The sequence below is a fragment of the Ictalurus furcatus genome, chromosome 16 (genome assembly GCF_023375685.1).
Source record: "Ictalurus furcatus strain D&B chromosome 16, Billie_1.0, whole genome shotgun sequence".
Lineage (NCBI taxonomy): Eukaryota > Metazoa > Chordata > Actinopteri > Siluriformes > Ictaluridae > Ictalurus > Ictalurus furcatus.
Window position 1 is genome coordinate 5,160,437 of NC_071270.1, and position 21,505 is coordinate 5,181,941.

Sequence of the window (21,505 nt, forward strand, 5' to 3'; positions counted from 1 at the left end):
CAGAATTTCAGATTTCAGAATAAACTGGTTTCAAAATAAAAGCCTTAGCAAACAGGGAATAATGTAGATAATAAAATGCAATATTTCAATATAAATTACATTTAGAGGGCTGTTTTAAAAACACATTGCTGTTGACTTTGTATTAAAATTAAACTGGTGGCTTAAAATAACAATTTTATTTTCAACAATATTTATCATAAAGTCATAAAATAAAGCAGAACCCCATGCTATAAACACTTTTTTTAATTCATTAAAAACAGCACACCACATCCAGTCAAACACAGACCCAAAACTGACCCAGCGGTCAGTTATTCTGTGTGTTGGTGATGGCGTCCAGCGTGGTCTGGGCGTCAGTGATCTGCTGCTGCAGTCGCTGCTTCACACCGGCGTTGGTGCTCTTCTTCAGCTGGGCCTGCATGTCGGCGATGGCGGCGCGGTAACCCGTCACGTTGTGGAAGACCCGGATGGCGCGGTCGCCGCTGCTCACCAGGAAGCGGTTGTTAATGTCGAATTTGAGGTCGGTGATGTCCTCACTGTGAACGTTGTGGAATTCCTCCTCCAGCTCACCCGAGCTCGCGCTGTACATGTAAACGTCTCGGCCATTAGACACGGCGATCGCGCGACCGTCCGGAGACAGAGCGATACGACTCCCCTCCGATACCCAACATGGTACAGTCCGGAGCAGGTACGGGTCCTGCTGCTTCTTGTATTCCACATCAGTGTCCCAGAGCTTCCACGTGCCGTCTTTAGACACCGTCACCATCCTGCAGACCAACACACACACACACACACACACACACACACACACACACACACATACACACTGAGCACTACTGAGAGTGTAAGAGTCACATGTAGAGTCAAGTGTAGTGTACTACACGATGTGTGTAAAACAATAATCACTTCTAACCTCGATAGTGCATTTCTACAAAGTACTTCTACACGAATCCCTAAATAACTCCTAAGTGGACATGTAGTGCACTACGTAGGGTGTGTTAGTGTGTATAGTGAGTGCGTACTGTGTTGTGCTGTGTTTGTCGTTTTACTTGTGCACTGTTGTACTGTATAGTGAATAGTTTTATCTGTGTGTGTGTGTGTGAGAGAGAGAGAGAGACCTGCGGGAGTCGTTGGAGAAATCGAAGCTGTACACTCCGGCCGAATGACCTTTTAGGTCGAACGCTCGAGTCACTTCTTTAAACTCTCCTGTTTTAGCAAAACACACTTCCCAAACTTTAACATCTGGCGTGAAGCCACACGCTGCCACGAACCTGCACACACACACACAAGCACAAAATAATATTGAACAACAAATTAATAATTAAATAATTTATTTCACAAATAATGCACACACAAATCATTCTAATAAATTCTTTAGATTTAATAAAAGAAAGAAATATGCATAATAATAAGTAATAAATGATTAATAATATAGTAATAAATAATTACAACTGAGTTTCAAGTAGAAATAAATTATACATTACAAAATGTTAAATAAATATATTTTAATATAATTATGTTTAAGATAATCATTTTCATACATATATAATGTAGAGACTATGATAAAATGTGTAACAAGTGAGTGTAGTTAGTGTGTAGTGTGTACACTTAGTGTGTGTGTAGTCAGTGTGTGTATAGTGTGTGTGTATAGTTAGTGTGCAGAGTGTGTAGTTAGTGTGGAGTGTGTGTGCGCAGTGTGTGTTAGTGTGTGTGTGGTTAGTGTGTCTGTGTGCAGTGTGTGTAGTTAGTGTGTGTGTGCAGTGTGTGTAGTTAGTGTGTCTGTGTGCACTGTATGTGTGTGTAGTGTGTGTGTGCAGTGTATGTGTGTTTAGTGTGTCTGTGTGCAGTGTATGTGTGTGTAGTGTGTCTGTGTGCAGTGTATGTGTGTGTAGTGTATCTGTGTGCAGTGTGTGTAGTTAGTGTGTCTTTGTACAGTGTGTGTAGTTAGTGTGTCTGTGTACAGTGTGTGTAGTTAGTGTGTCTGTGTGCAGTGTGTGTAGTTAGTGTGTCTGTGTGTAGTGTATGTGTGTGTAGTATGTGTGCGCCGACCTGCCGCAGGGAGAAACAGCAGCGTGTGAGTTGGTCATCTGGTTGGTGTTGATGGAGGCTAACACTTCTCCTTTCAGGTCCCAGATGATGATGTTGGTGTCCACCGACGCAGTCATTATAAACTTCCCTTTAACGCACGAAACACAGACAGAGTCGTTTCATCAGTTTCCTTATTATTTTATTCAGCACTAACAGCATCTGATTGAACCGCTGCTTTATCTGGTAACGATCTGTAATGAAGGTGTGAAGTGAACCTGTGTCTGCGATGGCCATGTCCACAACCACGCCTTTGTGTTTCTGGGGAAAATCCTCCGGAGCCGCTTTAAAAATGAACGTGCCGTCGTCCTTCTTGGTCATCTTAAAGATACGAATCGTCTCTCCGTTCGCCAGCCATGTGATGAAGGCTCTGCAGGAACACAATCATCATCATCATCAGGAGGGTAAAAGCATATGACTTATAATAAATGTGTAATATATGTGTTCTAGCTGTAATAAGAGCACAGTGTGTAGTTCAGATTTGGGGTTTCCTTTAGATTAGACTGCAACAGCTGTAATAACACTGTGTGTGTCTCACCGGGAGTCGGGGCTGAAGCGGACGAGCGTGGCGTGGTCGTACTCTATGTTGGCCCTCAGACATTTATGATCTCTCAGCAGGAAGTCTTTAGTGCTCCAGATGCGGACGGTGCGATCGTCAGCGCAGGAGGCCAGGTATTTCCCGTTACTGCTGAAGTCCAGGCACGTCACTGCAGCATTGTGACTCTAACATTACAAACACACACACACACACACACGCACAGACAGTGATGATAAGATGATCTCCTGTAACAGACACTGTGAGCAGAGTGTGAGAATCAGCAGAATCGGGTGTGTACCTTCAGCGAGGAGGCAAGCAGCGGGTGGGAGAACGTGTGCTGCTGAGGTTTCTCCTTCCGAGGGCGCTGCTGCGCTTTCTGCTTCTTAGCGGCAGAAGCCTTCACCGAGCTCTCTTCTGATATTTAATACAAATACAAAACATGAAAAATACGTCAAAAACCAAAAGGGAATACAAATTAAATCTCACTTTCAGTGACGCAAACTAAAAGTACAAAGTGCAGGTTTTCAGACCTAATTGTTCCTCATCACCTCACGCTTTAGTCTCCTCCAGTTATCACACAAACATTAAAAAGAGGTGAAGCAGCTGTTTTATGCAACAAACATCTGGAACACGACATTAAACATCCAGGCTCCGTTTATCACAAACAGTTAGAAACATAAATACTGTTTTTTTTTTAACATTAGCTCTTACTATTTGCCTCACTTATTTTCATATTCTTTTAATTAAAATGTACTTTTTTGTGCTATTTTTGTACACACATTTAATCATTTTTATTAACGTTTACTATTTGTGTATTTTACTATTGTTTTTTTTACTCTTTTTTTCACAATTTCACAAACAAGCATTTTGTGCTGCATATAATGTATGAAAAATGCTATATAAATATTATTATTATTATTATTATTATTATTATTATTATTAACAGTAGTATCAATAAGTTACTGTTCATAATGATCTAATAATAATTTCATCAATGAGGGGAAAAAAGATCTTAAAGAATTTTTTAAACAAAACTTTATGCTGATCTTAAAATAAACTGCAGGAAAAGTTACAAAAAACTCAAATGAGTTTAACAGAAACAGAGAGATTATTAACCGGTTTCAAAAGAGACTAATAATAATAATAATAATAATAATAATAATAATAATATACTCGTGAGGATATTGAAAGCTTAACAGTTAATATATTTTACATGCATTATGCTGTAATAAGTGATTATGATATAAATCTACATTGCGGAGAATGAGAGTAGATCTATACTGTGCTTTTTAATATTATGATAATAAATGAGGGTCACGTGGTTTCATCATTAATGAGGGTCTGCAGTACTCTGTCCAACATGCATGACTGAGTTACACTGAAACAGGAGAACGAACACACACACACACACACACACACACACACACACACACACACACACACACGAACGAACGAACGAACGAACACACGCACACACTCACCAGCTGCTTTGTTGTTCTGCTCCTCTTGTTCACTCTGTTTAGCTTTCTGTTTGCTAACTGCTACAGCGACTAAAATAATCAGCGCTCCAATAATCAACGAAACTGCCACGAGCGCAGCAAACTCCATGTCCACGTCTGCCACGTTACTCACACAGTCACACAGTCACAGTCACACTCACACTCACACATACACATACACACACACACACACACACACACACACACACACTCCGTGAGTCTCTCTCACACACTAAGAAACTCTACATGGGAACGCTTCCGATTTCCTGACCGCGCATGCGCATTAGCACAACTATTTATATATACGCATGCGTGAAAATGAAATCGCGGAAAAATCTAGCTCGCTAATCGTCTCGACTGATTCGACACATTAGAGTAAGTTATAGTAAACATTTAAGGCGTATATTTTTTAAATACGTTTCAATTAACAACTCTTTCTTTCAGAAATAAAAATATAACCGCAGTTGTGGTGAAAAGAAGTGAAAAGAGTAAGGTATAGTGGCAGCTAGTCGCCCAATGGAATACAGAGTTACACACTACGTCATCGGCAATGCCGGAAGTAAATCGCTCGTGTGATGAATGAATGAATGGACTTTGGACACTCCGCACATTCGGTGTAGTTATTACCATTATTACAAAAAAAAAAAACAACTTTCGGTTTACTTTATACATTAAAATTCATCCTACAAAGTATTTTTATGAATACATTTTTAACAGTGGAAAAATATAAACCCTTTTCCATTGTACAGTCAAAAACAATAACATCAAAATCATTCATTATTACACTTGACTAATTAATTAATATATGAAATTAAATAGAGTAATTTAATGAATCTGTTAAAACTTAGAATTAAATATCAATACTGGCCATCCCAGTCCCCAAATCTGTGGGGTGAACTGAAGAGGAGACTCCACCAGTGTGGACCTTGAAATTTGAAGGATCTGGAGAGATTCTGTATGGTGGAACGGTCTAAGATCTCTTGCCCTGTATTCTCCAACCTCATCAAGTATTATAGAAGAAGACTCAGAGGTGTTATCTTGGCAAAGGGAGGTAGCATAAAATATTGACTAAAAGGGTGCCAATAATTGTTGCACACCTATATTTAACAAAGATTATTTTGATAAACCTGTGCTGTGTTTGCTGATTGTATGATATCCATGAGAGCAGTGTTTTTGTGAATTTCTTTGAACAAAGGATCAAAAGGTTAAACAATAAAGACAATTTTTCACAGCCTTCTTTGCTCATATTTACCAAGGGTGCCAATATTAGTGGAGGGCGCTGTATATATGTATATACTATTATGTAAATATTTATAACATTTGTAAGAAAATAGAAATAAAGAAAAGTTATGTGGTGATGTGGGTGTGCAGATCTTTGGACTCTGATTTTATATTCCTGGCTTATCATACTGTAAAGTCGACTGTAAAGAAATAATTAAAAATCTCTTAAAGCCGCTTTGTTGTTTAAAGACTGTGATGAATTGGAGGATTTACTTTGTGATACAACACAATTTTTTTTTCTATGAACTGTTCTCCAGTTATAGGAAAAATCTCTTCTGTTGTAGGACAACGTGACAGGTTCTACAGCAACACTTACACTGCAAATAATAGATGACATTGAATCACATCTCAACAGCTGCTACAGAGCTCCTGTTTATTGGCAACAGACCTGCTTTTAGAAAAAAAAATCATTAAAAATGATTAGCCCAGTAAGAAACTGATAATCCTTATTTCTATCCATTTTTTCCTTAATTTCAGAGAAATAATTCAACATCCTCTCTGTCTCTTTTTCCAATTAATGGAAACACAGATGTGCCTGTGACGCTGCTTCTCTCACAGCTGCAGTTTAAACACGTGCATCTGTTCTCTAAAAAAAAAAAAAAACAGAAAAAAAACACAAAAACAAAACACATCCAGCTTTGGTTTTAGGTGGAAGTGCAGGTCAACACATAATTACTGAGAGTGTAAATTAATCCAGAATTCATCTGAACATAATTGCTACATTTTCCATCATAACGTTCAACATGATTCTTCTTCGGCGACCTGAAATATGACATTTTATGGTCAAAGCGACGTGTCTGGCTGTGTTTTCATGTCACTGCCTTCAGATGAGCGAGAGTTTAAAAGAGTTTGCTGGTGTTTTCGCTCTCAGTAGCTGAACATTTGCGGCGCTGTGGCTGGAGGCTGTGTAGGCCCTGAAGCTTGGGGCTGGATTTGATGGCTTTGCCCGAGATTATGCTGCGATTCCTGGGGAAGCTGAGCTTCGGGGTCCTGGGAGTTCTGGGTGTCCTGAGGCTCAGCCTGGGCTCCGCCCACCGTCATGGTTGCTGTCACGTGATTCCCATCCGGTGTCACTTGACTCGTGCCAGCAGTCACATGACTTGTGTCCGTGGTAACGTGACTCGCCTCTGTGTTTGTGATGGGCCTCCAGGCCTCCAGAGGGTGTGATATGGGATTGACGAAGGTAGTGAGGTTGATGAAGTGAGCGACGGACTGTGCGTTCGCACCGTCCGCCTGCACGCTGGAGCCATTGACGGGGTCAAAGGTCACGGTGAGAATGGAGCTGTCGAGGGTCAGAGGTCGTTCCACGGCGACGGGCTGCAGGCTGGTGAACTGAGCAGCCGTGTTGATGGGCGTCACCCTGATGTTGGTCAAACTCACCGAGGTGGTGGGAGGGGCGCTAGGGTCGGCTAACACCACCACCTGTAAGGGGCGGAATAGAGGTCAAAGGATGAAGCAGCCTGTTAGATAAAACCTAAAAAAAGGCTTTAAATATATATAAATATATTGAAATTAATACCAAAAATCATTATTATAAGCTCACAGAAAAGTTCAATGAGATTATTCATATAATCTATAAAACCATTCATATAAAAGATTTGTTTATATTAAAACTGTTTGCATTTACATAGTTATTTAAATAAATAAAACAAAATATGAAAATATCATGTATAAATAAAGCAATACACACAAAATAATAATTCTAAATAACGCATATTAAAATGATTCATATATAATGATGAATCATGTATATAAATGATTCTCATAAACAGATATGAACTGTACGGGTGTGCGAGTATATATGTGTGTGTGTTACCTGCTGTAAATTCTGCACGGCTGAGTTGGTCTCGTCTCCTGTTGTTGCCGTGGTCGTTGTTGCCGTGGTGAACTCGCTGTTTTTTCTGGTTAGCTCTCCGTATTCAACTGAATCTGAGAGAATCGACTCCTGCAGCTTCTGCTTCTTCTTCATGGGACTCGAGTTCCTGTGGGCTTTTGCTGCAGAGAGTGGGGGCTGAAACACACACACACACAATCATGTTTAGTGATGTAATTCACACGCACACACACACACACACACACACACACACACACACACACACACACACACACACACACCTGTGCTATGCTGATGGATGAGGCGTCAATCGTTGCGGCTTCTGGAAGATCATCCAAATACTCCACTCTCACCGTCACCACCTGCATCACCATGGAAACAACAGGAACTCAAACACACCCCTGAGGATCGCAGTAAAGTGTGTGTGTGTGTGTGTGCGTGTGTGTACCTCAGGGTGTTTACGGCGTATGTGTCTGTTCATGGAGGCTCGTGTCGATACTTTAGTGCCACACATGTGACAGCTCTGAGCCTCCACCTTCTCGTGTGTGAGCTGGACATGTTTCTGCAGCATGTACTCCGTCACATACTTCTTATCACACACTGCACACGACCATGTCTTCCCCACTAACACACACACACACACACACACACACACACACACACACAGAGCATGTTTAACATTTTTAACCTTGTCTCACTCAGTGATGTTCTGAACATATTTACTGAAATAAACACTGAGCTCAGTCACGTGTGTGATGTAACGTGGTGTGATATGATGTTACCTGTGTGAATGAGTTTGTGTGTTTCCATCGTGTTTCTCTCGCTGAACGTTTTTCCACACAGCTCACACATGAAGTCCTTTATACCTGCAACAACACACATACATACATACACACACACACACACACACTTCACTCAAGAGACTCCGATACCAGTGGATTACTGATTACTGCCATGGTATCTGAGAGGTGTGAGGTGAGTGGAGGTAGTGAGGGTGTTGTGGGTGTGGTGTACCTGTGTGTCTCTTGTAGTGTTTCAGCATGTTGACTTTCTGTGCGAATTTGCGGTTACACTCCTTACACTCGTACTCCTTAATGCCCTTGTGGAGCTTCATGTGGTGCCGCAGGGCGTGTTTCGTCTTCATACCTGCTCTCACACACACATACACATGCGTGCACACACACACGCGCACAGACACACATTACTGCGGATTGTGTATGCACTAGATGAGCAGCACACGGTGTTTATTATCCAACATTAACCGTTTCATACTTCATGACCTGATCTCAAGAACAAGCACTGTGTCCTAAATGTCTCCCTATTCCCTGCTCCTCATTCCCTAATTCCTATTCCCTGCTCCTTATTCCCTAATTCCTATTCCCTGCTCCTCATTCCCTAATTCCTATTCCCTAATTCCTATTCCCTGCTCCTTATTCCCTAATTCCTATTCCCTGCTCCTTATTAACTAATTCCTGTTCCCTGCTTCCTATTCCCATTTCCATACTCTCTACTCTCTGCTCCCTAATTCTTACTCCCTAATCCGTACTCCCTACAGTGTAGCACACTAAGACCAGTGACAGAATAAAATAATGAGCATGACCCCTAAACACTTTTCACTGTACAGCTCACATAAACACCAACATCACCATTATCCCCAAACCACACACATGTCTGGACAGGGCGTGTGCGCATGCGTGTGTGTGTGTGTGTGTGTGTGTGTGTGTTCTACCTTTCCCACACTCGGCACACAGGAAATCACGGATGTTATCATGAACTCTCAGGTGCTCCTTCAGCATGTCCTTCCTGGCAAACGATTTTCCACAACGATCACAACTGTGACTCTTCACACCTGTGCGCACACACACACGCGCACATTAAAAACAGGATGCAGTTTGGGACACATTAAGGTGTGTGTGTGTGTGTGTGTGTGTGAGTGATGTGAGCAGCACTAACACACCTGTGTGGATGATCTTGTGCCTCTCCAGGTTGCCAATGCTGTTGAAGATGCGGCCGCACATGTCACACGGGTGGATGTACCTGCAACCGGGTCACATGATCAAAACACTGCACATCACTGTGTGGCTCTTTGGAGCTTTACACCATGCTGGATTGTGATTGGTCGTCAGGTGCCGATTAGTTTTCTAGAACAGCGGCTCTGACAGTAGCGTAGCTGCACATCACAGCTTTATATTAATATTAATGTGCTCGTTCTACCATGTTATTGTTTCTATAGCAACAGGGACATGTACAGGAGACACTCTCTGCGTGTCTACTTCATGAGTATATTTTGAATTATTTAGAGTACACATGCATGTAGTGTGTGTGTGCATGTGTGTGTATGTGTACCTTTGCACAGCGGGGTCAGGAAGCTGTTCTCTGTGAATAACCAGGTGAGCGTTGTAGGTGGCTTTGAGGGCGAAGCGCCTGTTACAGATCACACAGCCGTATCCGCGTTCTTTGTGCATCTCCATGATGTGTTTCAGGTAATCACGGCCTTTAGCGAACGTCACCTGAGCAACCGAGTGGACGGAATTCCACCGAATTCAGCAAGACAGACCGGATACGGATCGAAATATTCCAACAAACTGATTACAGTTTGCATCCACATGTATTGTATTGTCAGTAGTAGGGCAGAACTGGCTTTTGTATGTGTGTGTGTGTGTGTGTGTGTGTGTATGTGTGTGTATGTGTGTGTGTTATTAACCTGGCACTTTTTACAGCTATATTTGTGATGTTCCGGATCGTCTTTCTCATCCTCATCGTCTGAGTTTTCTTCACTGTCATCCATCGATATTCCGATCTTTTTAATGAAGTTCTCTCGCTCCTGTTCATCCATTAACGCAATATCCTGAGAGAGAGAGAGAGAGAGAGAGTGAGAGAGATGGTGTGTTCACATACAACCCAAATTAAATATGTATTCTGGAATGAGATGTTCAACATGCACTTATAGCTGTGATGGTCGGGGGGGGGGGGGGCACATACTTTTGGCTGTATCGTGTGTATAATAATAATAACAACATCAGTATTTTAACATTTTAATATTAATGTTATAGGTGTGAATATTAGGACTCAATGCACACACACGCACATACACACGCACATACACAGCTGTAGTTGGTGTGATCCTCCTCACCTTGAAGTGGACGTGTATGTGGTCTCTGAGGACGTCCACGCGGAAGAACTTGCGTCCGCAGATCTCACACGTGTACTTTTTGTCTCCGTGAGTCAGCAGGTGTTTGTTCATGTTGCTGCGACAGGAAAATACCTGGTACACAAACAACGTCCGGGTAACACACATACACCACCACGTCACATGCTCCACGTCAACACGTCACGACACACGCGGCTCCCTACACACACACACAGCACTTTACACTCCACTTTCTTGACCGAGCTGATTTTGTGATACACATCTGGCGACGCTGAGCGCTTTAATGAGAACTGATACGGAAACATCTCCTGAGAATAAGTTAACTTCACGTAAAAGGTCAGGTTTCTCTCGTGTGTGAGATTAGGGCTAATTATCCACAGTGTTTAATCATAACCCATGATGACTACCCAGGGTGCCAATACTTCTGCACTCCTGACCGTCAGTTCTCTGTGTAGAATTCTCACCTTGCCGCAGATGGGGCATGCTGACGGTTCTTTCCTGTATTTCGTTCCTTCTTCTCCGTTTGATTCCATCTCTTCTCTCTTCATGTTCTTCGAGCCTGATGGCACAACACACACACGCGCACACACACACACACACACACCAGTGGAGATTATACAACATAACTTGAAAACAGCACCTGAAGAGCTTTTTCTTTTCATCTGTGTGTGTGTGTGAGTGTGTGTGCGAGAGAGAGTGTGTGTGTGAGAGAGAGTGTGGGTGTGTGAGTGTGTTTGTGTGTGCGTGTGTCTGTGAGTGTGTGTGCGCGTGTATTTCCTGCTTTCTCACCCATGACGTGGCGTCTCTGGTGGTCCTGCATCACGTCTTTACGGTAAAACATTTTGTTACACACCTCGCAGGCGTACAGCTTCTCCCCATGCTTCTTCTTGTGTTTGGATAAGTTGCTGTTGGTGGAGAAAAACCTGGAGCAGAGTTCACACTGAAACGTCTTATCATCTGCAGGGACAAGAGACACACACACACCTTTACACACCTATACACCATCTCGCCCTTTACACTCCTATACACCATCTCACCCTTTACACTCCTATACATCATCTCGCCCTTTACACTCCTATACACCATCTCGCCCTTTACACCCCTATATACCATCTCACCCTTTACACTCCTATACACCATCTCAACCTTTACACTCCTATACACCATCTCAACCTTTACACCCCTATACACCATCTCAACCTTTACACTCCTATACACCATCTCAACCTTTACACTCCTATACACCATCTCGCCCTTTACACTCCTATACACCATCTCAACCTTTACACTCCTATACACCATCTCAACCTTTACACTCCTATACACCATCTCGCCCTTTACACTCCTATACACCATCTCAACCTTTACACTCCTATACACCATCTCAACCTTTACACTCCTATACACCATCTCACCCTTTACACTCCTATACACCATCTCAACCTTTACACTCCTATACACCATCTCAACCTTTACACTCCTATACACCATCTCAACATTTACACTCCTATACACCATCTCAACCTTTACACTCCTATACACCATCTCAACCTTTACACTCCTATACACCATCTCACCCTTTACACTCCTATACACCATCTCGCCCTTTACACCCCTATACACCATCTCAACCTTTACACTCCTATACACCATCTCAACCTTTACACTCCTATACACCATCTCAACCTTTACACTCCTATACACCATCTCACCCTTTACACTCCTATACACCATCTCGCCCTTTACACTCCTATACACCATCTCACCCTTTACACTCCTATACACCATCTCGCCCTTTACACTCCTATACACCATCTCAACCTTTACACTCCTATACACCATCTCACCCTTTACACTCCTATACACCATCTCGCCCTTTACACTCCTATACACCATCTCACCCTTTACACTCCTATACACCATCTCGCCCTTTACACTCCTATACACCATCTCACCCTTTACACTCCTATACACCATCTCAACCTTTACACTCCTATACACCATCTCAACATTTACACTCCTATACACCATCTCAACATTTACACTCCTATACACCATCTCGCCCTTTACACCCCTATACACCATCTCAACCTTTACACTCCTATACACCATCTCAACCTTTACACTCCTATACACCATCTCAACCTTTACACTCCTATACACCATCTCAACCTTTACACTCCTATACACCATCTCAACCTTTACACTCCTATACACCATCTCGCCCTTTACACCCCTATACACCATCTCAACCTTTACACTCCTATACACCATCTCAACCTTTACACTCCTATACACCATCTCGCCCTTTACACCCCTATACACCATCTCAACCTTTACACTCCTATACACCATCTCAACCTTTACACTCCTATACACCATCTCAACCTTTACACTCCTATACACCATCTCAACCTTTACACTCCTATACACCATCTCGCCCTTTACACTCCTATACACCATCTCAACCTTTACACTCCTATACACCATCTCACCCTTTACACTCCTATACACCATCTCGCCCTTTACACTCCTATACACCATCTCACCCTTTACACTCCTATACACCATCTCGCCCTTTACACTCCTATACACCATCTCAACCTTTACACTCCTATACACCATCTCACCCTTTACACTCCTATACACCATCTCGCCCTTTACACTCCTATACACCATCTCACCCTTTACACTCCTATACACCATCTCGCCCTTTACACTCCTATACACCATCTCACCCTTTACACTCCTATACACCATCTCAACCTTTACACTCCTATACACCATCTCGCCCTTTACACTCCTATACACCATCTCAACATTTACACTCCTATACACCATCTCGCCCTTTACACCCCTATACACCATCTCAACCTTTACACTCCTATACACCATCTCAACCTTTACACTCCTATACACCATCTCAACCTTTACACTCCTATACACCATCTCACCCTTTACACTCCTATACACCATCTCAACCTTTACACTCCTATACACCATCTCGCCCTTTACACACCTACAGAGAGGAACAACGGCTAAAAGTATCTCGAATACCAATAAACTGATTATGCTGTGTGTAATAACATGATAATTACACACACACACACCTGTAGAATATACATCGCATATTACGTATATAATATAACACACACACACACACCTGTAGAATATACATTGTATATAATGTATACAATAACACACACACACACACACACACACACACACACACACACTCAGAGCCGTACCTGTCCTGCAGTTGTGAAATTTCAGGGCATTTTCTACCCGAAACGATTTCTCACACGTCTTACACTTGTACCTGTACTCCACATCGGACTACAAACACACACACACACACACACACACACACACACAGTCATCATCTGTACAAAAATCACAAAACAAGCTTCAGAGAAATAAATTGGACAAATTATTCACAAAATCATCTGTTTTCACACACACACACACACACACACACACACACACACGGTGTGTTACCTCGTTCTTGCTGTGTTTGTAGGAGATGTGCTGTTTCAGACTCTCCTTACGGCTGAACATCTTGTCACACTCGTCACACTTAAACAGTTTATCACCTGAAACAGAGGAGAGAGTGAGTGTGTGTGTGTGTGTGTGTGTGTGTGTATAAGTACATGAATTAAGTGTGTAATTTCATTTCAGAGACACTGACACACACACACACACACACATGTTTTAGTGCAATTTTATATACATATATATGTGTGTGTGTGTACCGTGAGAGCGGACATGCCGGTTCAGGTTGCTGCTGTTCTGAAACACTTTGTTACACAGGATACACTGATACACTCGCTTATGATCTCCACTCTTCAGCACACGCTTCCTCACCACTGACCTGCAGACACACACACACACACCCACACACACATACAGAGAGTTCATTTCACAGTTCATTCTCTCTATCTCTCTCTCACACACACACACACAGAGTAAGAGGATGAAGAGTGTGTGAGTTCTCACTTCCCACTGAGGAGGCAGCGTGTGTGTCGGCTCGGTTTGATTGACAGCTCGTCTCTGTTCGTCACGAGATCCTGAACATCCCTCATTGTCGGAACTGGAGCAGGAGCAGGGGTGTCTACACACACACACACACACACACACACACACACACACACACACATTAAGGTGTGTGTACGCTCAGGGTTTGTCTCTCTTTTACAAACGGGGTTTGTCTAATTTTACAAACGGAACCTAAACAGAAGTAAGTGAGCTTCAAGGTTCAAGTCCATGTGTTTTTGTCGTCATTGCAGCCGTATCCAGCAGAAGAGAGACCCTGATGATCTTCTCAGTTGCCCTCACTATCCTCTGCAGGGTCTCAGGATGCTCTCAGTGGTTCCTCTGTAGGATGTGCTGAGGATGAGGGGTGGGAGATGGGCTTTTCTAAGCCTTCTCAGAAAGTAGAGGTGCTGCTGGGCTTTCTTGGTGTTGAGGGACAAGGTGAGGTTCTCTGTCAGGCGAACACCAAGGAATTTGGTGCTCTTGACAATCTCCATGTAGGAGCTGTTGATGTTCAGAGGAGAGCAGTTGCTCCATGCTCTCCTGAAGTCAACAACCATGTCTTTGGTTTTTTCCATGTCTGGAGACGGGTGGTTGGCTCTGCACCGGTCGGTCCAGTAGCTGCTGCACCTCCTCTCTGCACAATGACTCGTAGTTCTTGCTGATGAGACCCACCACAGTGGTGTCAGCGGCCAAATTGATGATGTGTGAGCTGGTACTTGTGGTGTGTGAGTGTGTGTGTGTGTGTGTGAGATCACCTTTACTGGGTTTTGGTGTCTCTCCTTTCGCTTTGCGTTGTCTGTTCACTCGTTTTTTAGGTTCGGGTGCTGCGAGTGTAGCGTTAGCCTCCGGAGAAACAACCACCGCTACCTGCTGGATAGGTGAGACAGCAGCAGGTGAGACAGTGGCAGGTGAGACAGTGGCAGGTGAGACAGCAGCAGGTGAGACAGCGGCAGGTGAGACAGCAGAGGGTGAGACAGCAGAGGGTGAGCGGGTCAGCTGATCTGGAACAGAGAATAATCAAGTCAGATGAACACTGCGCAGGTGTGCAGTAATAAACACTCACATCATCACCTACAGTGTTCAACACTCACCTGTACTACTGTCTCTGAGCACAGGGGGCGCTGTCACTGCTGCTCTCTCCTCAACGGCCGCCAGCTTTCCACACAACAGCCCTACACAACAACAACAACAACAACCACAACAACCGGAATAACACAACCATTAAACTACTTTATACTGCAGTGTTCCAAATCACACAGACACACTGTCTATCCATCTGTCTATCCATCTGTCTATCCATCTGTCTGTCTGTTCAACTGTCTATCCATCTGTTTGTCTGTCTGTTCAATTGTCTATCCATCTGTCTGTCTGTTCATCTGTCTATAAATCTGTTTGTCTGTCTATCCATCTGTTTGTCTGTCTGTTCATCTGTCTATTCATCTGTGTGTCTGTTCATCTGTCTATCCATCTGTTTGTCTGTCTGTTCATCTGTCTGTCCATCTGTTTGTCTGTCTGTTCAATTGTCTATCCATCTGTCTGTCTGTTCCTCTGTCTATCCATCTGTTTGTCTGTCTGTTCCTCTGTCTATCCATCTGTACATCTGTTTGTCTGTTCATCTGTCTATCCATCTGTCTGTCTAGCCATCTGTCTGTTCATCTGTCTATCCATCTGTTTGTCTGTTCATCTGTCTGTCCATTTGTACATCTGTTTGTCTGTTCGTCTGTCTATCCGTCTGTCTGTCTAGCCATCTGTCTGTCTAGCCATCTGTCTGTTCATCTGTCTATCCATCTGTTTGTCTGTTCATCTGTCTGTCCATCTGTTTGTCTGTTCAACTGTCTATCCATCTGTCTGTTCATCTGTCTATCCATCTGTTTGTCTGTTCATCTGTCTATCCATCTGTTTGTCTATCCATTCATCTGTCTATCCGTCTTTTTGTCTGTCTATTCATCTGTCTGTCTGTTCATCTGGCTATCCATCTGTCTGTCTGTTCATCCAACTGTCTATCCATATGTTTGTCTGTCTGTCTATAAATCTGTCTGTCTGGCTGTCCAACTGTACGTGTGTGTGTGTGTGTGTGTGTGTACCTGTGGGTGGAGGTGCAACAGGAGGCTTCAGTACGGGTTTCTCCATCTTTTTAGCATAGAAAGCTCCATACCACACCCTCAGCTCCGCCCCCGGCAACACATCCTGTACAATATACATGAATATATAAGTGTGTGTGTGTGTGTGTGTGTGTGTGTACAGACTGTATGTGTCACAGACGTGTGTTGTGGTTTTGTGGCAGTCTGACTTGACCTGAACACCTTCACTGTAACTGTAAGAGTTTAGCTCTAGTGTGTGTGTGTGTGTGTGTGTGTGTGTGTGTGTGTGTGTGTGTGTGTGTGTGTACCTACCTGCGAGGTATTGAAGTACAGCTCGTCATCTTGTTGGTACGCTGTGAGATTTTGGTGTGTGTGATCTGTCGCAGGTCTGACCAGCATCATCCAGTTACAGTCATCCTCGTTAGACGTGTCCAAACACACCACAGAGCCGTCTGTCTGAAAGATCTTTCTCACACACACAAAGCTGTATATTTAACTTCCTGTCTCTAACCTGTTTATTATCATTACGCTGCTATAGCGATGTTCCTGTCTGTAATATTTCAAATATTTTTATTTCACATTTTACATGTCACTCGTCGCCGGTGAACAGGATTATGGGACTGAGAAAGTAAGAGAGAGAGAGAGAGAGAGAGAGAGAGAGATACACGTCTATAGTAAGGAATCTTAGAGGACGCTGAAACGTGTGTATGTGTGATACAGAATTGAGTTTGTAATGTACATCACCTGACTGATTAAATAAATCAATTAACTAAGTTACTGTGTGTGTTTTTCTGAATCTGACCTTTAAAGGAAACGGTGTGTGTGTGTTCAGCCGTGTGGCGCGTTTGGCCTCGAACGGGCCGAAGCGTGTCCTCTTGACGAGCCGCCGGAGGACAAACACCCCCTCTGTCCCTCCTTCAGCCGCCCTGATCTCCAGACTGTCCGGCAGAGATGACCTGCACACACACGGATATGTACAGGCTACATACATACACATACAGCAATCTAAACCTGGTTAAAGATGCATTATTATTATTATTATTATTATTATTATTATTATTATTATTATACACATTCTCACTCACCGAGCTCGACTCAACACAAACGAGTCTCTAACAGTGACGACGGGGCCCAGTTCAGGACACTCAGAGTTATGATACTGAGCACAGTCCTCACACCCTGCACACACACACACACACACACTGTAAAACTCCTGTATTTAACCATGAAGCCTGTGTCATGTGCAGCACTATAAAATATAATATAATATATAAATTTGTGGTGTAGAATTAACCTGGACACTTCTTAATAAAAGTATTAGCACCCTGAACACATCATTTAACACTTACTACAGGGTTTAATCTATAAAATGTCACTTCTCACACATTTCAGATTTGAGAACGTGCAAGGACGCTGCACACTGACGGTCTGTGAGCCAAACTCCCTCACACAATATAAACTCGAACATACGACTTACAAACGTTTCACGATCAAAAGTAGATTCGTGATCCTGCACTTAAAAATGGTGAAAACGCACACGTGTACATGTAGAATATAAACACCAGTGACATCATTCTTCCTGTTCTAGGATGTCCATGTATGGACTCTAAACCACGCCCATGTGCCCATATATGGAAACGCAACAAAAACCGACTCTGAGATAAGCTGAAAACGACAGAATTAAATATTTTGTTAATAATAATAACGTAGTAACGTATTAATGTACGTCTGTACTCACAGATGTAGTCGTCTGGTGTCTGCTCAGCCATTCCCACTGCTCCGAGATCCACAAACACAAAGCGCAAAACACAGTTAGGAAAATAAACATGTGTGTATTATCACTGACTGATGCAGAAATTCTGCTTTATAGGCGTGTTGTGTGTGTAGTAATTACGCAATCTCGGGCCGTACTGCGCCCTCATCAGGCAGGCGAGTGGAACAACACATCCTTCACGGGTACAGCATAACAGCGCAGTGAGACGGGTCTTAAATTAAATATTATAATCACTTAAAAGCATTCACAACCTAGATCGCAAGTACGTGATCCATACTAACTGATTTGTAAGTGACGTTAAAAGTGTGTGTGATGTCGGTGTGCGTGCGAGTGCTCCGGTCCTGCAGGTGGCACTGTTACAACTTCACGACAATTTCTACAACTACAGGAGAAGAGAACGTGTACAGCGCTCACCCTGACACACCTTCACACGCCTCCCGAGTCCCAATCAGAGCAGAACTGTTTGCTTTTGCCGGGCGTGTGCAGAAATGATAAAAAGCTCAGGTGGAGAACACGGAAGCGCACTCTGTATATTACCGGATCATTACAGAAACGTTTAATTCGGTCCAAATCTCCAGAACGCACATCCCGTCTCCGCAGCACTACAGCTCTGTCCTTCGGCTCAGTTTATAGAAAAACATCGAGCGCAACCCAAAACATGTGGCGTGTCCGGGTCACTTCCTGTATCCGACTCAGGATCTAATCTCTTTCTCGCTGCAAGAGAACCGCTCTAGAGCCAGCTCCAGCAGAACCGTACCAGGAGATTGCCTCGCTGAGGCGGTCTCAGGCCGGGCGTTTTCACACACACGAAAAAAGGAGAACACACCAGCACACGGAGTAAACAGTAAACAGTGTGTGTGTGTGTGTGTGTGTGTGTGTGAAGATCCAGACAAGATCTACGCTAAAGGGTTCTCTGACGTAGACGCGTGTTGTGTTAGCTCCAGTGTAGTGTAAACACAAACAATAAACACTAAATAAACAAACTGCACACTCTCAACACGTCTCTAGGGTTAATGTGTGACAGTATGAGGATTTTATTTTGGTCCGGATTTCCCCTTTAACACTTAGAACAGGAACACAGTACATGATCCAGCCCTGCACTTCATAACGTCACAGCCCTCCGTGTGTGTGCGTGTGTGTGTGAGTGCGTGTGTGAGATGAGCTCTTCTTGCATGAACACACCAGACTGCACTGATCATTAACAGTCCATCCTGAACCTGAACAAAGAGTGTGTGTGTGTGTGTGAGAGAGAGAGAGAGAGAGAGAGAGAGAAACGCTCTAAACACCGCGCAGATTCCGGGAGCGGGACTGAGTTACACACAAGATCCGGTCGGTGTGTGTGTGTGTGTGTAAAAGCGTAGCCGGGTTTTAACTCTGATCTGTTCGGCAAACGCAAAAAAGAGAGAGAGAGAGAGCGAGCGAGAAAACTGTAACCGAGAACAATCGGCGCGGCGGATGGACCGGATAGCGCAGAGCACGAGCATCAGAAAGAGGGCAAAACACGGCGCTAAGCGCGCGCACGGCCCGGTCACAGCGCGCGATCTGAGCGCACAGAGCCGCCGGGAAGGTCCGAGGTGAAGCTCTGAGTGTTTATGTGTTAGAAAGCGCGGTGATTTTTACCTGTTTTTCAGACGTCTGCACGTTAACACTGAAATCCTGACTCCGGGTTTCCAATCCGCTCCAGAAACCGCGCAGGACCGGAAGTAAAGCCGCGCACGGGGCATTCTGGGTAATAGAGTCTGTGTGTGTAAATGCGTGTGTTTTTTTTGTTGTAAAAACGTGTTGTTCCTACACACACACACAGCTCTTTTTTCTTATGACCGTCTTAAAACCACACTAACACATTTTTAAACACGTGATTCAAACTCACACGAAATTCACACATGAACTTAGCACAAAAATCGACGTGTTTTAAAAAAATTTTTTTATAAAGACATTTTCTTTCACGTGACATTTCTGCTTTTACTGTTTACATTTTATTTCACATCCCTGCATGGTTCGTTTATTTTTCACATGCAGTGCACCTGCTTTTTATCATCAGATGTGATATTCTCAATCATTTATCCATTTATTCGGGCCTCGTTTCTCAATATTTAAAAAAAGTAAATGTCTAAAATTGTCTGCTGGATTTACAAGAAGCGTTTCAGAAACGCTGATTTTCTTCCTGTGTGTGTGTGTGTGTGTGTTGATCATCAGTAAAGCATAAAGTATGTTCAGACACAGCTCATTTGCATATGACGACGCCCACACAATTCCATAAAAGGTAAAGTGCACAGAGAGCTGGGACGAAATGAGCGATCAGGGTAAAGACTGAAAATCAGACGTGGAAGTTATTCTGACTCACTTCTATGCCGATAAAGTGTTTAATGATATATAATATTAATAATAATATTATTATCCTCCGTCAGCCGAGGTGTTTGTTTACGGCTTGCGGCTCTGCACAGACAGACAGAGAGACAGAGCGGCCCGTCCTTCGTTTATACTCCGCCGTTTCTTTCATCATAACGAATTCATTAGTTTTATTTCTCTTAATTTATGGGTGTGTCGGCTCCGAGCTCCCTGAGCACGCGAACTAGCGTGTTTTTGATTGAAACTCCAAAGCTCTGGATAAGATATGGGCATAGGATAAACGACTGGCATTATACAGTAGGAGAGCGACCTCTAGAGGCGAAATAAAAACTACAGCTGACAAATTTTTGTCTTGCTATTTGAAGTGTTTTTTGATTCATTTTCGACATCTCTTTTTATTTGTTATTTGGAGCGTTATTTTTTGGTTCAGTTTGGCTGAATATCTTTTATTTACTTTAATATTTATTAATAGTCTATATATATATATGAATATTTACATATTTATCTCATTTAAAAAGTACAATACATTTTCACGGTAGAGTCAGAACTGTTTATTTTTGTGATAAATTTCAGCAGTATTTTACATTGAGTGTTATGTTTTCATTCAGTATCCATTTTAAAAACTATCGGTTGATTAATTCGTTATCGGCAGGTAAGTATCGCCTGACTTCATCATCGCACTCTAAAATCCACTATCGGTCCACCTCTAGTCATTTATATAATCAATGTGATGTATAATATAATAAAAATAAAAATCTTACAACAAAAACCAAAAGTTTGTTGTTAATCAGTCAGCATTTATTGCTTGAAATGATAAACCTGATATGTTAATCATATACGATCCCTGCATAGCGTGCATACAAACAAAGACACACACACAC

General features: G+C 42.9%; 2 protein-coding genes across 3 annotated transcripts; both read right to left on the reverse strand.

The window, feature by feature from the left end:
* Positions 1–161: 161 nt before the first annotated feature.
* Positions 162–4,398, reverse strand: tbl2 (transducin beta like 2). Its single transcript, XM_053644674.1, has 7 exons — positions 4,102–4,398; positions 2,919–3,034; positions 2,621–2,805; positions 2,301–2,452; positions 2,047–2,173; positions 1,116–1,268; positions 162–764 (listed from the first exon to the last, which is right to left on the reverse strand). Exons 1-7 carry the CDS (start codon positions 4,226–4,228, stop codon positions 305–307), a joined length of 1,320 nt encoding a protein of 439 aa, XP_053500649.1. The 5' UTR covers positions 4,229–4,398; the 3' UTR covers positions 162–304.
* Positions 4,399–5,741: 1,343 nt separating this feature from the next.
* prdm15 (PR domain containing 15) lies at positions 5,742–20,455 on the reverse strand. Of its 2 annotated transcripts, none has more exons than XM_053644668.1 (25): positions 19,896–20,455; positions 18,240–18,275; positions 17,587–17,680; positions 17,304–17,457; positions 16,814–16,966; positions 16,505–16,607; positions 15,512–15,592; positions 15,176–15,421; positions 14,382–14,496; positions 14,138–14,256; positions 13,884–13,978; positions 13,634–13,721; positions 11,175–11,342; positions 10,850–10,944; positions 10,368–10,499; positions 9,939–10,082; positions 9,581–9,744; positions 9,192–9,271; positions 8,964–9,083; positions 8,249–8,380; positions 8,017–8,100; positions 7,683–7,858; positions 7,516–7,596; positions 7,217–7,411; positions 5,742–6,822 (listed from the first exon to the last, which is right to left on the reverse strand). In XM_053644668.1, exons 2-25 carry the CDS (start codon positions 18,268–18,270, stop codon positions 6,268–6,270), a joined length of 3,405 nt encoding a protein of 1,134 aa, XP_053500643.1. In that variant the 5' UTR covers positions 18,271–18,275; positions 19,896–20,455; the 3' UTR covers positions 5,742–6,267. The 2 variants fall into 2 exon arrangements, with proteins under 2 accessions (XP_053500643.1, XP_053500644.1); XM_053644669.1 differs by having other exon boundaries at positions 18,240–18,278.
* Between the last annotated feature and the right edge of the window lie 1,050 nt (positions 20,456–21,505).

Bases quoted from the DNA above. Each gene is read 5' to 3' on its own strand.
- prdm15 (XM_053644668.1), bottom strand. From the start codon at position 18,270: ATGGCTGAGCAGACACCAGACGACTACATCT. The intron at 15,593-16,504 runs GTACACACACAC...GTTGTTGTGTAG, and splicing joins TGTTGCACCTCCACCCACAG to GGCTGTTGTGTGGAAAGCTG. The intron at 8,381-8,963 runs GTAGAACACACA...GTGTGAGAGCAG, and splicing joins GTGTGCCGAGTGTGGGAAAG to GTATGAAGACGAAACACGCC.
- tbl2 (XM_053644674.1), bottom strand. From the start codon at position 4,228: ATGGAGTTTGCTGCGCTCGTGGCAGTTTCGTTGATTATTGGAGCGCTG. The intron at 3,035-4,101 runs GTGAGTGTGTGC...ATTAAATATCAG, and splicing joins GCAGAACAACAAAGCAGCTG to AAGAGAGCTCGGTGAAGGCT. The intron at 2,806-2,918 runs GTACACACCCGA...TTGTAATGTTAG, and splicing joins TGCTTGCCTCCTCGCTGAAG to AGTCACAATGCTGCAGTGAC.